Raw genomic sequence first — 15,048 nt, forward strand, 5'->3', positions numbered from 1 at the left:
CCTTGCCATGTAGCCAAGGAGGCTCTGGTCTCTCCAGCTCCCCTTAGCTCGTCTGCTCTAATCACACTGCTTTTTTTTTTTTTTTTTTTTTTTTTTTTCTGCTCTAGATTCAGGGAACCCTGCCCTGGGCAATCAAGGCCTTTGAGCATGCAAGGGTCTTAGTACAGGTTTTTTTTTTCTTTCACCCCAGAGTCAGAAAATCCCTACGCTTATTCTTCATTTGGTTTTCAGCTCAAATGTCATTTTTCCCCCCTCAGAGTAGCCTTAATTTATCCCCTATGTTACACATTTTTTAAAAAATATTTATTCATTACATATACAGTGTTCTGTCTGCATGTACACCTGCAGGCCAGAAGATGGCACCAGTTCTCATTACTGATAGTTGTGAGTCACTCTGTTGGGAATTGAACTCAGGACCTCTGGAAGAGCAGGCAGTGCTCTTAACCACTGAGCCATCTCTCCAACCCCATATTACCTATTCTTGACCTAGGCTTTTCTTCAGAGCATTACCACAGTTTCTTTACATGACATTTGTTTATCTATCATTGCTTGTGTTGCTTTGCTAGCCCTATTTGTGTGTGTGTGTGTGTGTGTGTGTGTGTGTGTGTGTGTGTAATACTTCTCCCCATACCATCCTAAATAGTAAATTCTTATTTGTGTGTGTATACTTGTGATCCTAGCACTTGGGATGTTGAAACAGTAGGGTTGGTAGTTTGAAACCAGCCTGGGCTACATAGCAAAACCCTGTCTTAAAAAACAACAAAGTTCAAGAAATGCCCTACCTCTGACACTTGGTACAGGGCCACGCCACAGCCTCCAATCTTGGCTCAGAATGTACACAATGCTAGCTGCTCCTTCTCACTCTGGGTACCCCAAATCTACCTCCCTGTCTTCACATCATTCTCTCTTCTCTGCTTCCTGCATTCCTGCTCTACTAGGTCAGTTCAGTTGGCCCTGTCCCCTCATCCATGAAAGAAGGGGGACAGAGAAGAAGTAGCTTCTTGGGGGCTGCAGTCTAAGATTGGGGTAGATACCCTACAAACTCCCTGCTGCCCTCCCCCAAATAAACTTGACGACTCTGAAAAAAAAAAAAAAACCCAAACAACCCACCAACAAGGGAGCTGGAGAGATGGCTCGCTCAATTGTTAAGAACATGCATTACTTTTGCGAAGGACCTAGGTTGAGTTCCCAGCACCCTGCTGGGCAGCTCACAACTGCCTGTAACTTCAACTTTAGGGAATCCAATGCCTTCTTCTTGACTCTGAGGGCAAATGGCACATATTGCCCATCAGATGCACATAATTGAAAAAATTAAACAACTCTTTAATGACTTTATAATATAATATGATGTCCAAAAGTAAAGTACTGTTTGCTTAGGGAATCCATGGTATAATGTGAGCAGAGGCTTGCCCTTCTAATAATGTATAATTTAAGCTAATATTCAAGTTCAAGGAGCTACAAACTATTCTGGGTGCATCATCATGCTCTTAAGGTCACACAGGGTCTTGTCTGTTTTGGTCATAGATATACACAGAGTGCTTAGTAACTGTGTCAAGACTGTAGTTGGTGGTGGAAAAGAAAATGCTAGGCATGGAAGGACAGAATCCAGGCTTTCAAGACAATTGATATTCGTAGGACCCGCCTGGGTGGGCACTACACAGAACTGAGTTCAGGATGGCATGATCACGTGCACACATGTATGCCCACCCCCATCTTGCTCCAGACACACTGTGATTTGTTACATAAATAAAAGTGATGTATACCAGTATGGAACGGTGCTATTATATTAATTTCATGGACACCAAAACAAAATGACTAACTCCTACTTCCTATTGCAATGCTGCTAACACCGATACCAGCATCACAATGGAAGATTATCTTGGAAGCAATTTTTCTTTTGTTCTGATTCCTACCCATGTAACTGTTTCTTGCATTTGCAATCTCTATGTAAATCACAATCAAGAAGAAATACCCTAGTGACATATGCCCTCATTTTTAGAGAGAATCAGGTACAAATCCATGCTAGGAAAGAGAAGAGGTTTTAAATAATAACGGAAGTGTTCATTTCAGTCCCCTCTCCCAGAAGCTTAGAAGGAAGACTTGTTGGGTGGAGGAGATGGGCTTCTGGTTTGCCTTGTGGCCAGGTTCTAGAGGGATGGAGGACACAGAATCTGTCTGTCTGTCTGTCGGTCTATTTTATCCTAGCTTAGCATCCTTTCCTTTTGGGATAGGATCCTCTTTTTCCAAGCCTCAGTCTATATATGATGTATAATTTTGGCCAAGTCTTCTTGATCTCCCGTGTGAAGAGGACACCAGCTTACTGAACAAGAAAATTAGGCCAACTGCCAAAATAAATACTATTGGGGCAAGGGATGGGAGCTGCGGGGAAGAGAAGAGAGCGGTATTAACCTGATGACATCTTGGAATCTCTAAGGTCAGCTCCTCAACACTGTGTGAGACAGTGCATGCCCCCTTTATCATGTTCTCTTGAATATGTTTTGCAGAGAAAGATTCTGGGCATATTGTGTGTGTGTGTGTGGGGGGGCATGTGCTTTGAACTTCTACCTTCTAGGAGTAAGGGAGAATTTACTTGGTAAACATCTTCGAAGTGGAGCCCAAAGAGGACATATGTGTCACATCTTCCCACAAACATGACACTAGTCACCAGTATGGTCATGTGACCTTGGTCCCTGTGATCATGGAGCTGGGAAATGCGGGGAAGCAGTTGTTGTTGTTGTTTTAAATGTCAGAGAGGACAGTGAGAGGCATGGTGGGAAGCAATAGGAGGTGTTCCTTCAAGAGACTAGTCTTTGGGGGGCATGATGAAACTCTCGCCTTGTCTGACCCATGACTAGGAAACATGGGGTTGATCCTTCAAATGTTGTCTATAGCGCTGGCATCTTACATGTTCCCAGTCTTAAAGGGAGTATGTTTGGCACTTTCCTTGGCTAAGACGTGTCTCTGATTGGAGGACTGTGATAGACAGGTAAGCAGGAAGGCTTGGGAATTCTCTAGCTCTTCTGTTTGTTATAGGAAAGTTCTTTACTGAAAATTTTGGATACCTCTCGACACTGGACCACTCAGAGCCTGGCCTAACAACCCCAAGTGGTCAGACTTGCAGGAGTCGGCTGGTGCTGGGGAAAGGCCAGACCATCCATCTGGTTTATCCTGTGGTGTTGCCAGCTGCTGCCCTAGCTCCCTAGACTCACTCCAAATGCTGTCCCTGGGGAACCAGCGACATCTTCAACTTCCTCCCCTGTTCTCTTCATCCTAGAAGGCAGGGCTGGGGTCACTCTGCCGCCCACACCTATTCTGACTTTCAGCGTCTGGCCTCTCTCCATCATGTTCAGAGTCTGGCACAGCCTTCCTGGTCTACAGGATCACGTGAAAGGCCTCTTGGAAGTCAGTGCGGCACGGCAGCCAGGCTCGCTGCCAAATCCTATTAATCATGTGTGTTACAATTCTCTCAGGCCTCTCCCTCTCCTCCCTCTTTTTCCCCTGCTGGAGACCAGTTTCTAGTTTGCATGACTGTAACAGCTCTGAGCTGTCCTTCTCCTCCTGTCTGGTCTCCTCCTCGGCTGTCTTCCTCTGCACCCAGGGAAGCTGGAGAGATCTTTCTAATCCACACATCCCCACACGTCACTCTGCCAATTAAGCCCCAGGACAACTCTCCGTGGCTCTCCGGATAAATACCCGCCAAGGATAATATACTCTTCCTTGTGGCCCTGGCTACTTTCTCTCAGGCCTTACGAGTTTTGGAGGTTTCCGGAACGGCCCCCTACACCCCTGTATCCTGGCCTTCTAGAAGGTGTCTCTCTGTCTGGAAACTTCTTTATGATATCTTTGCCTGTCTAATTTCTGCTACTCTCACTTCCAAAGCACTGGCTCCAACTTCCCTGAAACTCTCCCTAGTCTCTTATCAACCCTGTGACCTGTTTGGGTTCCCAAATCTTTTAGTTTCTCCCCAGCAATCAGAAAAGTCATTTTCTAAGCTTCCTGGGGGGTTAACCAAACTGTGCTGTCCTGGGTGTGTGGAACGGATGCACGTGACATTCAGGCTAGCTCACCAAGCTCCCTTGAAGTGTTTAAACCCTTCTTCTACTACAGCAGCCTTCCGGGCAATAGGTGCTTCATGTGATAGACTCCCAACATGGAACAGCTGGGTCTAGTCAGCATTAGGAGACGCTGTGTGGCTCATTTGAACTGTGACGGGTTAAGCTTCTGAAACTTCCGGGCCTATTTGTTACCTGTGCCATGGATTACCTACTTCTGGCTGATACAGTGTGTGTCCCTTGTCTTGTGGTACTGGCTTAACACTGTGCCACTTGAATGTTCCTATCATCATGAGCCGAGACAGCCTGCTGCTGTGGGGGCCGACAGATGTCGCTAGTTTAGGGGCTACAAAGCTCCTATAAGGAACTCTTGAAGCTCAGGGAGGACCGGTCAAGCCAAAGGCCCCAATCCACACTGCGCTCAGCACCTCCCCCATACGTTTCTTCGCCGGCTCCCCCACAGTTTCCAGGAGTTTCTTTTATTTCATTCACTAAACAGTTTATGAACTGAATTAAAATAAATGAGATGCAAATAAATTCCAGGCTTTCTCCCTCATTTTCAAATTACATTTTCAGTCCACTCAACCTGTTATAATCTCATAGTGATTTTCATTTAAGAGAGCTAAATGGATATGTGATTATTGTTACAGGAACGAACACCAGACAATTAAATGTTGAGGTGTTGATAGATAAAACTGTGTTTTGATTTGCATAAACATGATGCCAGCAAGTCTAACCCTGGCAGAAATTCAGTTAGAAGACTTGCGTGCCTAACTTCCGTTAATTACCACAAGTACCATTATTAAGAGTTTTAATATTCAGAGTTGGGATTATTGCCATTTTATTTTAGGGCCACATTTATCTTTATTTTGAAAACTTAGTCAAAACGCATAGCTAATTTATCAAGGAAAAGGCACGATTACTACTTATAATCAACTTCTACAGCGCAGCATATCAAAAATCAATTACACAGCCCTGAATCCAGTCATTAAGGATTTAGCCACTAATCTCATTCCATTTTTGTCTTTAGGAAGATCCCGCAGCTTGCAACTTTGCCGATATCAGCAGAGGGAGAAAAACATGGAGTCTGCTGATATCCTAACGTGGAGAATTAAACTCGAGCCCGACAAAGGCGGAATCTTAATATAGAGTGGCCTGGCTCTGCAGGGAGGTCACCTGCCTGCCTGGGCTTCCAAAGTGATGACCCAGGTTTGTCAGGTGCTCAGTCTTAGCTCCCAGGATTCCGTAGCATCGTTTTGACTTCGCAGCACTCTGTGGGGGGCTGTTTTCCTAGGGCCTCTCTTGACCTGCAGTTATCTTAGGTCTTTATTAGTCTCCTTCTTGGCTGACTCCTCTTTCCTGCCCTTTGCCCCTGAATGAAAGAGGCAGGAAGGTCTGCGCTCTGCTTGTGTGACATCTATCTTAAGTATCCAGCACAGGGCCTGGCCCTGAGTGCTCGGTAAACATGTTTCGTCTATGATGAAGACAGGTTTCTGGCCATCATCTCCTCACCCTGGGAGAAGGGTTGTCACCATGGTAGGAGTAGGTCCCTCTGTGTGACAAGAACTGACAGGAACAGGAGCTACAGGGCTTCCCGTCATCAAAATAGGAAGATGTGCGGGACTGTGGCTAAGAATACTGGCCAGTGAACAAGACAGAGAGATGGACCCGGGGTCAAGCCCTGGCTTAGCCTTGAATTTTAGCCATTATGTCCTGACTTCTAATTAGCTTCCATGAATCTCTGCTTCTCACCTGAGATCCCAACAGGCTACTGAAAATATTACAGTAACACAAATAAAGCATTTAACTTAGTGCCCATAGCACAGACATCCGCAGTGAGTGTGTTTCAGAGAGCGTTTGCACGGATGTCCTCAATAAACATGTTTTTTGTTAGCTTTACAAAGATGTAGGTTAGGGCTGGTCAAAACTTCCTGGTGCCCATATTTTGTTCCTTCCTCTCGGGATACCTCTCTGATTCCTCAGGCTAACAGACATCTTCCTTTGTGGCCACACAGTATACCCAAGGGGTCTGTCTTCACACACCCTGTGGTCATTCTGTGTCCGCGTTTCTAGGAGAACATCACTCCTTGGCTGTCAAGAACACGCTTCATACTTTTGCTCTTCCAGGATTTAGAAGATTACCAAGCACCCGACAGACAGCAGCCCTGACTCATGTGTCGCATTGCCCAGATAGTGACAGCTGAGGGAGATGGCAGGTGTAAAATGAAGACCGATACCCTCTCCAGCTGAGGCACCCCGTGAATTTACCACAGGGATCGCTGCCCATCTGTCAGGAAATGGCGGGGTTTTCCTTAAACCTAGAGGCAAACATCTCCCACTTTCTGAGGGTCGGACGGTATTCTGAAGGTCTAACATTCCCCTCTGCAGTGTGAGGAAGGGGCCTGTTCCCCTCCAAGTCTGTGGCAGGGCGAGAATTGACCTGCTTACCCGAAGCTTCCTCCCGAAGATGGTGACTTTGCCTTTAATCTGTTCCTTCCTCAGGCGCCACTCGATGGAGTTGAGGCCGTTCTCCATGGGCAGGGAGATGTTGCAGCGGCCGATGGTGGGGGTGATGGTGCCTGCGAGGACGTGGGGCTCACTGTGGAAGCTGACACCCATGCCGTTGGCGTACATCACCCGCAGGGTGCCGTTATTGCAGAGCTGGTAGCTGTTTCGCACTTGATCTGGAAGAATGGGGGTGGGGGTGTGGGGAGGGGGAGAGAAATTATCCGCTCGGTTAGTCGGGAGAGAACAGAACCCCTATTTTTACAGGTTTCCATGGTTCTTTGCAGCTGTCAGTCTGAGGCTGCCTTCAATTAGCACGCATACAATGGGAAGGTGAGTAGCGGAGATGTTACTGATCCGCGGGAAGGAAAACATTATTAATATGTGGCACTCCAGAAATAATTATGCCGTGATATTTTTCTTTTACTCACTGAAGACTATTAATAGCACATTTAAACATTTAAAGATGTCTATTGCCTACACAATTTGTGTCAATCAAATCCCTGAACTTTAACATATATATTTTAGCTTATACGAAGAAAGAAAGAAATGAAAGGCAAGCTGCTTGCGTTTTTCCCGCCCCTCTGGCCTATCGTCTAACCCGAGGTTGATGGTCTGAGCACGGGTCAGAGGCACTGCGACGCAAGGCCATTGTTCGTCAGCATGGTGAAGAGACGAAGCTCCCTTCCTCCACTTCCTGGCAGCAGGGCTGCCTGTATCACTATGTTACCACAGAACTCGCGAAACACACACAGGGTGAGGTAAATGGAGTCAGAGGGGGCTGGTAACGCGTGTTTATCTCCCCGAATAGCATCTACACCAGTCAATCAGACTTCTGACCTTTCCCTGTATCAGATAATCACAGGCAGGAGCCCGCTTTTAGAGGCACGCTGTTTCCTCATCATCTGGGTGAAGGAGCCAGGCTGGGCCGGCCTCTGAGATGCCAGCTTTGGGGGGAGCGAGCAAGGTTGTACCTGTCACTCAGTAACTCTGGCCATCACACAGAAGGACAGAATCTACATCGTTAATCATCTGGCGGAGCAGAAATAGAGCCATTGAAACAGGCTTTGCTGAGGGATAATAGTCTAGAAATGTCATCATTTATCTACGGAAAGGACACTGTTATCCTCTGACAACTGGCGAGCCCACCGACATTATATCTTAATTAAAAGAAAAAATTAATCTGTAAAACGCTGTTTCTTGCCAGCCCCTGTGCTTGCCCTGGATTGCCGACAACAGAAGCAACGGGTGGCAGAGACCCTGGGATCTGGGTCCTGGCAAGAGATTGTTCGAGAGTGTATTTGCAAGAGAGAACCAGAATGGAATGATGAAACCCAAATCCAGTGGTCGCCCAGGAGAATAAACACCGCTTGAGAAAATAACGACATGGGTTGGATTTTTTACAGGGTGAAGGAAATAGGCAAGAAAGAGGAAGAAAGTAGTTGGGGGAAAAATCAGATGGTTTTGGATACGTAGGTTTCTCCAGATAATTAAACCTTTGGTGAGAGGGTATGACATTTCCCTGAAGCTGAGAGATTTATTTTTATTTTATTTCTTTTTTTCCCTGAGACTGTTTTCAGATAGCCTGGGTATGCTGTAGACATTTAAGTAAGACAGAAAACTGAGGAATGTTCTGGATGTTTAGAAGTTCCCTCAGGAGAAGGATTGCTGGCTCTGTAGCTGGGGATGAGCTGGGGGCTGAGGGTGTTGGGCTGGGGCCTTACCCTGTACCACTGTGTAAGAGGCCTCTACCGAGGAGAGGTTGGTGATCACAGTGACGTCATCATCACGGTTGGAGTTCTCAATGTCAATGGTGATGGATTTCTCCATTTCCCGGTGCAGACTGGTCACCACCCCCGTGGGGCGTGTCACGTTGGTCAGACGGCCCTCGTGGTCATAGCTGGAGGGAAGATACAGGATTTGAAGTGCAGCCTTTGGAGCCAGAAGTTTTCTTTTCTTTTCTTTTCTTTTTTATTATGTATACAATATTCTGTCTGCGTGTTTGCCTGCAGGCCAGAAGAGGGCACTAGACCCCATTACAGATGGTTGTGAGCCACCATGTGGTTGCTGGGAATTGAACTCAGGACCTTTGGAAGAGCAGGCAATGCTCTTAACCTCTGAGCCATCTCTCCAGCCCCGCCAGAAGTTTTCTTGACCTTCAGACCCACAGGAAGGTCAGACGCATAGGGGCAGAGAAAGAGAGACTGGAAAATGGGCGTCTCTGAATGCTGCTCCACACCTGCTGTAATCCTAACCTCTATCTGCCCTGAGGCGCATTGCTGTGGTTTTCCTGAGCCCTTTGGTATCACCTACTTCACCTCAGTGGAAACCAGTCCCCTGGTCTCAAGCAGTGTGTGTGTACACCTTCCTGAGCTGGCAGGAACAGCTACTTGTAAGCATTGTTTTGCTCTGCAGAGCTACCAAGTTAATGCTCCCCAACTATCCACTACGTTCTGTCTTGCTTCTGCTGAGCAAACCTTTATTTAAGTGTGTGTGTGTGTGTGTGTGTGTGTGTGGTGGTGGGGGGGAGGGCTGTGTACACTCATGCCCATGAAAACCAGACGAGAACTGGAGTTACAGGCAGGTGTTAGCTGTCTGGAGTGGATGTTGGAAACTGGACTTGTGTGCTTTGGAAGAGCCCCGAGTGCTCTTAATCACCAAGCCATTTTTTCCAGCCCTTAAACCACACTGTTTCCCCCACTGGTTGTTCACCGGATCCAATCAAAACCTGGCATTTGAGACCATCTGAGCTGTAGTCTTTTGCAAGGTACCACCTCATTCCACGTATCACCTTCTCGTAGACCTCTCAAAGTCAGTCTGGTACAAATGCCACCTTCACATTCTGGCCCCAGACACTCCAATCCTAGCTTGGCCGCGTAGTTCCTAAGGAGCTCAGCTACCCTAGCCTGCTGGGGAGACTCACTGGATCTCAGTTGTCCTTGGCATCCATGTCTGGGCATGCCATGAGCACATTTTCAGCCTGCAGACTCCTAATGAGAATTCTTTGTGGATATGAGTTGTCATCACCCTTTTCTCAGCAGGTGGCAATGGTTTTGCTATTTCCAGGTGGAGAGGATTTCCCACTAGAAAACGACTGGACTGTGAGAGGCTCCTGTCTAAGGAGGTGAGGAAAATGACTCTTCTCATGGGCTGCATAGAGAAGTCTCTGGACTCGCTCGCATGGGTTTTCACACTCAGGAGAGACGGGGAGGAGGATGGAGCCATGAGGTCTTTGCTTAGAGAATGAAAAAGGACACGCAGCTGGAGGGGGGTCTCCTTCTGGACTGGGGAGAGGAACCCAGTTGGTCAATTCTGAGTGACGGGTCCCAGAGTTGGTACGGTGTGTGCAAAGGAGGTTGTCAATGGGGCATCCCATGGGAGAGCAGTGGGGAAGATTACGATGAAGCCAAGCATAGAGGGGGCTGAGATGCTTGAGATGGAGACCTGCATCAGACTTGGGCTGACCTAGAACTGTTGTCTTTAGGGAGAAGAGGAAACAGTCAAGCCCCATGGATGCTAAGCTGCTTGGCCAGTGGGGTAAAGTTTGTGAGAGGACCAGGAAGCTTGGCGAGCTGAGGGTCCAGCTTCTTGTCTCTGCCCCATCCCTTGCTTAGGGCTCTGTGTAGTGAATGGGGGGTGGGGTCCAGCCTCTTGTCTCTGTCTCATTCCTCGCCTAGTGATCTGTGCAGTGGAAATCCAGAAAGCACCTTCCTCTCAGAGGCTTGGTGCTGTAACCATGGAGGGGCCCCAGGCCTTCTAAGCCAAAGGGGAGCCCTCTGTTTATTCTCAGGTTTCTCAGATGGGGGCCCAAAGATTCTGTTTATAAAAGCGACAAGTTAGAACTATACTGAAGGATCAGTGATTAAGGATTATTAAATAATTACCTATATATAAGACAGAAACCTAGGCAGCTGTCAAAATGATCAGCGTGGATTCTTATTTATTGGCACATGGGCATGTGTGCACGAGCACACACACACACACACACACACACACACATACACACACACACACAGAAACACACACACACACAGAAGCAGGGCGGAGTGGAAAAGGGGAGAGCAGAGACTCCTCCCTTCCTAGCACATGGCTTTTACATGTAGTTTCTGAAAATAGAGACATAAATATTAACCGGGTTTTTATGTGTGGCATTTTGGCTAATTTTTGTTTTCCTCCTTGAATATTTTAGTTTTAGTAATTGTTGCTTCCTTTCATATTTTAGAAGCATAAAACTACTTTGAAATAAGAAAGCAAAGCAGTGATGTTTGTGCTTTGATGTCTTACGTAGACTTGGCAGCAGAGATCCACCACACAAGGACTGTGTTGAATGCCTTCTCTGGGACCTGAGGGGGATTTGCAATCCAGAGCTCTGTATTTTAGGACACTTGCAACGGGCAGGTTGCTGTTCATGCTTCTGAGGGGAGGGAATAGAGCTTCTCCTCTGGGGCAGGCAGTGAGGATGGCTGGTGGGGGTGGGGTGGGGCGGGGCAGAGGATGCAGCAGGCAGTGAGGTGGTGGGTGGGAGCAGGCAGTGAGAATGGGGCAGGCATTTCACAGGCTCTTTGAGGGAGAAAGCGTGCTCTCTGGCTTGTAGGCTGGCTTTCATGGGGATGCAATTGGCCACAGCTTTGCTTGCTTCCCCAGGATAGATTTGCAGATTCAGCTCTCTGTGCAGAAACCTCTCTGCTCTCAGGAGAGAGAGCAGTGATTACTACCAATGGGGTCTCAGTGTTAACCTGGGCGGACTTGGCAGAACCTTGGTGGCCACGGGGCGTTTGACTTGCTCATAGTTGGTGGACATTCAAACACCTCTTATATGTAAGCTGCTGGTGAAAGCACCAGAGATTTCTATGAGAATGAAATGGACAAAATTCCATGCCTCTTGCCAGGCTAAAAGGCAAAGATAAACCAAGGCTGCTCTCCCCTATTCTGGGAACATGGCAGCAGGGGGTGGGGGTGGGAAGATACTCAAAGCCCAATTCTTACATTTCCATTTTGACTGGCTTTCCTAAAGCCACCTTCTAAGACAGAAATGTAACTGTCTCCTGAGGGGCTCATTCCAGCTTGGGAGAGTGCCGAGCCTGCTCTTTCTCTAATATAACTGCTGAACTTCATTCCAAGGGGAAGTCAGCATCTAGACTGTATTACATGCTGTTTTCCTCCTGCCTGAATCTGGAGGAGGATGTGACCATAGCCACGGAGCACACAACACAGCCCTCTCTTCTCGTGGGCCTGACCTTAAGGGTTATTATATTTTCTACCCCTCTGGATTCCAGTTTGCAAAGGTATACTCTGACGCTCAGGAGATCAGGACGCCTAGGACTGAGGATGGCGAGAGAGGGGGTATAAACTCCTCTCTGAGAAGCACTCAGAATGCAAACTGCCCCCTCCAGTCTACTGCTTGAAATTAAGTCCTGTCTGACTCTTGCATCCTTCTTTATGCAGGAGAGGATGGAGACAGATGGGCTTTATAATGTCTGCGTTAGCGTCTAGTTTCTGTTGAGCTCCTGGAAGCCAGCCTTTGCTGATGGCCTAAGATATACTAGCTCCATGACTGGTCACAGCTCCCGTGCAGCTGATAGTACCATTTGACACACGTGACCGCTGAGGCTCAGAGACATGGAGAAACTTGTCCAATGACAACAGGAAGTATGTGTCAGAACTAGCATCCATACCACTGCTGCGGAAGGCTGTGGAATCTCTCAATCCCTCTAAAGGTGGGCCTTGCCTAGGATCCGCTATTAAGACTCAATAGCCTGCTAAGGGGGAAATTTTAATCCAAGGCTGGGGCTTCCTGGAACTGAGGGACAGCTTACACTGAAGCACAGACAGTTTCTCTCTCTCTCTCTCTCTCTCTCTCTCTCTCTCTCTCTCTCTCTCTTCTGTTAATCCAACTCTCTCTCTAGACTTCTGCAATTACTTGTGTGGTGTTCGCCTGGACCTGATATCCCTGACAGAAAGTGTGACTTGTGTCTGAGTTTTAACGCAACACCTTCTGACCAAGTGTAACAAAAGCTAGCCCTTCCTTTTTTGGAAGCCTAAGGAAACCTTATCTACGTGTCTCCACAAGCGGGAATTTGGATCCTTGGATCTACTCACATTCTGAAGCATGGCAGATTAAAAGAGAAAATGTGATTCAGTTTTACTGTAATTCCTGAACAAATACTTAAAAAAAAATCGAGCCTTATGTGTATGCTTTCATTCAGTTGGGGACCTTTGCTAGCAAACTGCCTCCAATCAAGAGTTCATATCTGTGGGGCCCTGATACCTGAACTTTGGACTGGATTCCAACCTAGGACTAATTCAGGAGAGCCTCCTTGACCCCAGCCTTTGCCTCTCATTTAGAAGACTTAACAGCTACTAAGTGCATTTTCTGGTGAAGTGTGATCAAGTCCTAGCACCTCGAAGGTTGTGACTGCTCAGAAGTCCCGGGACAGAATGCTTTGCCCAAAGAAGTCAGGACTCCGCCAGCCATTCTGTAATGCAAGAAATCTCCAGCAGATGGCGACAGCTTCCTTTGAATTCTCCCGAACCCACTGGCATACAAACAGGAAGCGAACATTGTTGATTTAAACGTGATCAACAATGAAGTCTTCTTTCTCTTGTCCCTCCTACTCCTATCTCTCTGTGGCATTCCTCCCTAACTTAATAAATTCTCAGCTAACAGCGACTCAGAGACAGAAAGCAAGCCAGAGCTCCTAAGGCGTAATGCTCGCTCACTGCTGTGGAGAGAGCCCGGAGGCTGGTAAACTCCATTCTGTCCCCAGCAGGTCACTGGGACTCAGGCTTAGCAGCCGCCTCTAGCCACCAACTCTTAGGGTAATACCTGGGGCAGCAGGCTTGCTTGACCAGAGTTGCTCCAGGACCTAGGGAAAACAGCTTTTTGGCAAAAACAAACGGTAGAACTATTAAGTATGAGATAATTGTTTGGGGAAATATGACCAGCCCTCACATCTTTTAATATACCTAGCACTTTATCTGTATTGATCTGCTTCTGCTAAGGAGGAAATTCAGAGTTTATCTCCCTGTCTGTGCAATCAAGTGTGTTGCTGGACCTATTGTTAAATCACAGGAGCCCCGCTGGGACCCTGCCTCTTGCTTTCTAATTTCCGCACCCATGGCAAACATGAATAATCAGTGGGGTTAATCAGCACTTTATCTCCCAGGTGCTGTGCGTGTCCAATATCCTGAAGTTTGAACGGCAGGCAGACAACAGGAATTCCCAATGCTAGCAGGGAGGATGCTCAATATCAGAGGCCCGACAGAGCAAATCATTTAGGAGCCAGGAGAAGGGACAAGAATATCCTGAGGCGGTGAGAAATCACTGAAGTTAGGAAGACGTGACGAGGCAATTTGAAAAGCAACGTGAATGGTCCATCCGGGTGCCAGCTAGAGCAGGGGGCGGGGTCTAGAGAAATTGGTCCAGAGCCTACTTACTCATAGAAAGTCGTCCAGCCCGTTTCATCACTCTTGGTGGCTAGGAGTCCGGTGTTCCCATCATAGGTCATGAGGCCAAGCTCCAGGTTCTGTGTTGACACCGCTTTGAGGCCTCCATTGGTGCCCACGGTAAGGGTGATGATCTGGTTATCCGGCATGAGCAAGTGGCGGGGCATGCCGCTGCTGTCCCGGCGGATCTTTAGGGAATTTCCGTTGTTGTCAATCAACTCAGTGACGTCATTGTCAGCGCTGTATGTGAAATTGTACAAGTACTCCCCCGTCACCAGGCTCACAGTGTACTGATGGATACCATCGGCGTTGAACACGTACAGTTCCTGCTCTCCCGGCGATGCGGCCTCGTATTGGTTGAATGCATTAAGAACAGGTTTATTTTTGCTGACCGCCCTAATCCGAATATTCCCAAGGTCCGCGATGTAGATGGTGCCGTCAGGGGCCACAGCTAAGGAGGATGGGGAGTTCAAGATGGCGTCTGTGGCGTAAGCATCATCTCCCGAGTAGCAGATGCAGTTGACGTCATTTTTACAGTCGCAGTCAGAGGCTGCGCCAGCTAAGAGGCAGATCTCCCCATTGGTGGTGACCTGGCGTAGGCGGTTGATCTTTTTCTCGTCAGTCTCAGTGATGTAGAGCACCCCAGTGTGCGAAATGGCGATGGCACTGGCCGACTCCAGAGCAGAGTGGATGGCAAGCTTACTGAGCGAGTAGTCAATGCCCGGAACCTGGCAGTGCATAGGCCGTCCCGCAATGATGCTGACCTGGTGATTCTCGGTGATTCGCAGGATGACGTTGTTCTCTAGGACGTATAGGGAATTGTCCATGGGGTTGACGGCAAGGTCTGTTGGCCACTCCAGACGAACCTGCATATGATGCGACATTTCAAGAAGAGCCTTTAATATATTGCATGCATGCATTTGGAGAAAAGACTTAGCTTTAAAAAAACTATTTATTGCCGGGCGGTGGTGGCGCACGCCTTTAATCCCAGCACTTGGGAGGCAGAGGCAGGTGGATCTCTGTGAGTTCGAGACCAGCCTGGTCT

General features: G+C 47.7%; 1 protein-coding gene across 11 annotated transcripts in view; it reads right to left on the reverse strand.

Annotated features, from left to right (window-relative positions):
* The window catches only part of Tenm2 (teneurin transmembrane protein 2), a 1,251,952-nt gene that overhangs the window by 24,352 nt on the left and 1,212,552 nt on the right, over positions 1-15,048 (reverse strand). For all 11 annotated transcript variants that reach the window (XM_026780485.1, XM_026780490.1, XM_026780489.1 and 8 more), the window contains 3 exons: positions 13,995-14,869; positions 8,282-8,457; positions 6,501-6,736 (listed from right to left, as the gene is read on the reverse strand). In XM_026780485.1, coding sequence (XP_026636286.1) covers positions 6,501-6,736; positions 8,282-8,457; positions 13,995-14,869 — 1,287 coding nt within the window. The remainder of the gene's footprint in view (positions 1-6,500; positions 6,737-8,281; positions 8,458-13,994; positions 14,870-15,048) is intronic.

Source organism: Microtus ochrogaster, chromosome 7 (assembly GCF_000317375.1).
Source record: "Microtus ochrogaster isolate Prairie Vole_2 chromosome 7, MicOch1.0, whole genome shotgun sequence".
NCBI lineage: Eukaryota > Metazoa > Chordata > Mammalia > Rodentia > Cricetidae > Microtus > Microtus ochrogaster.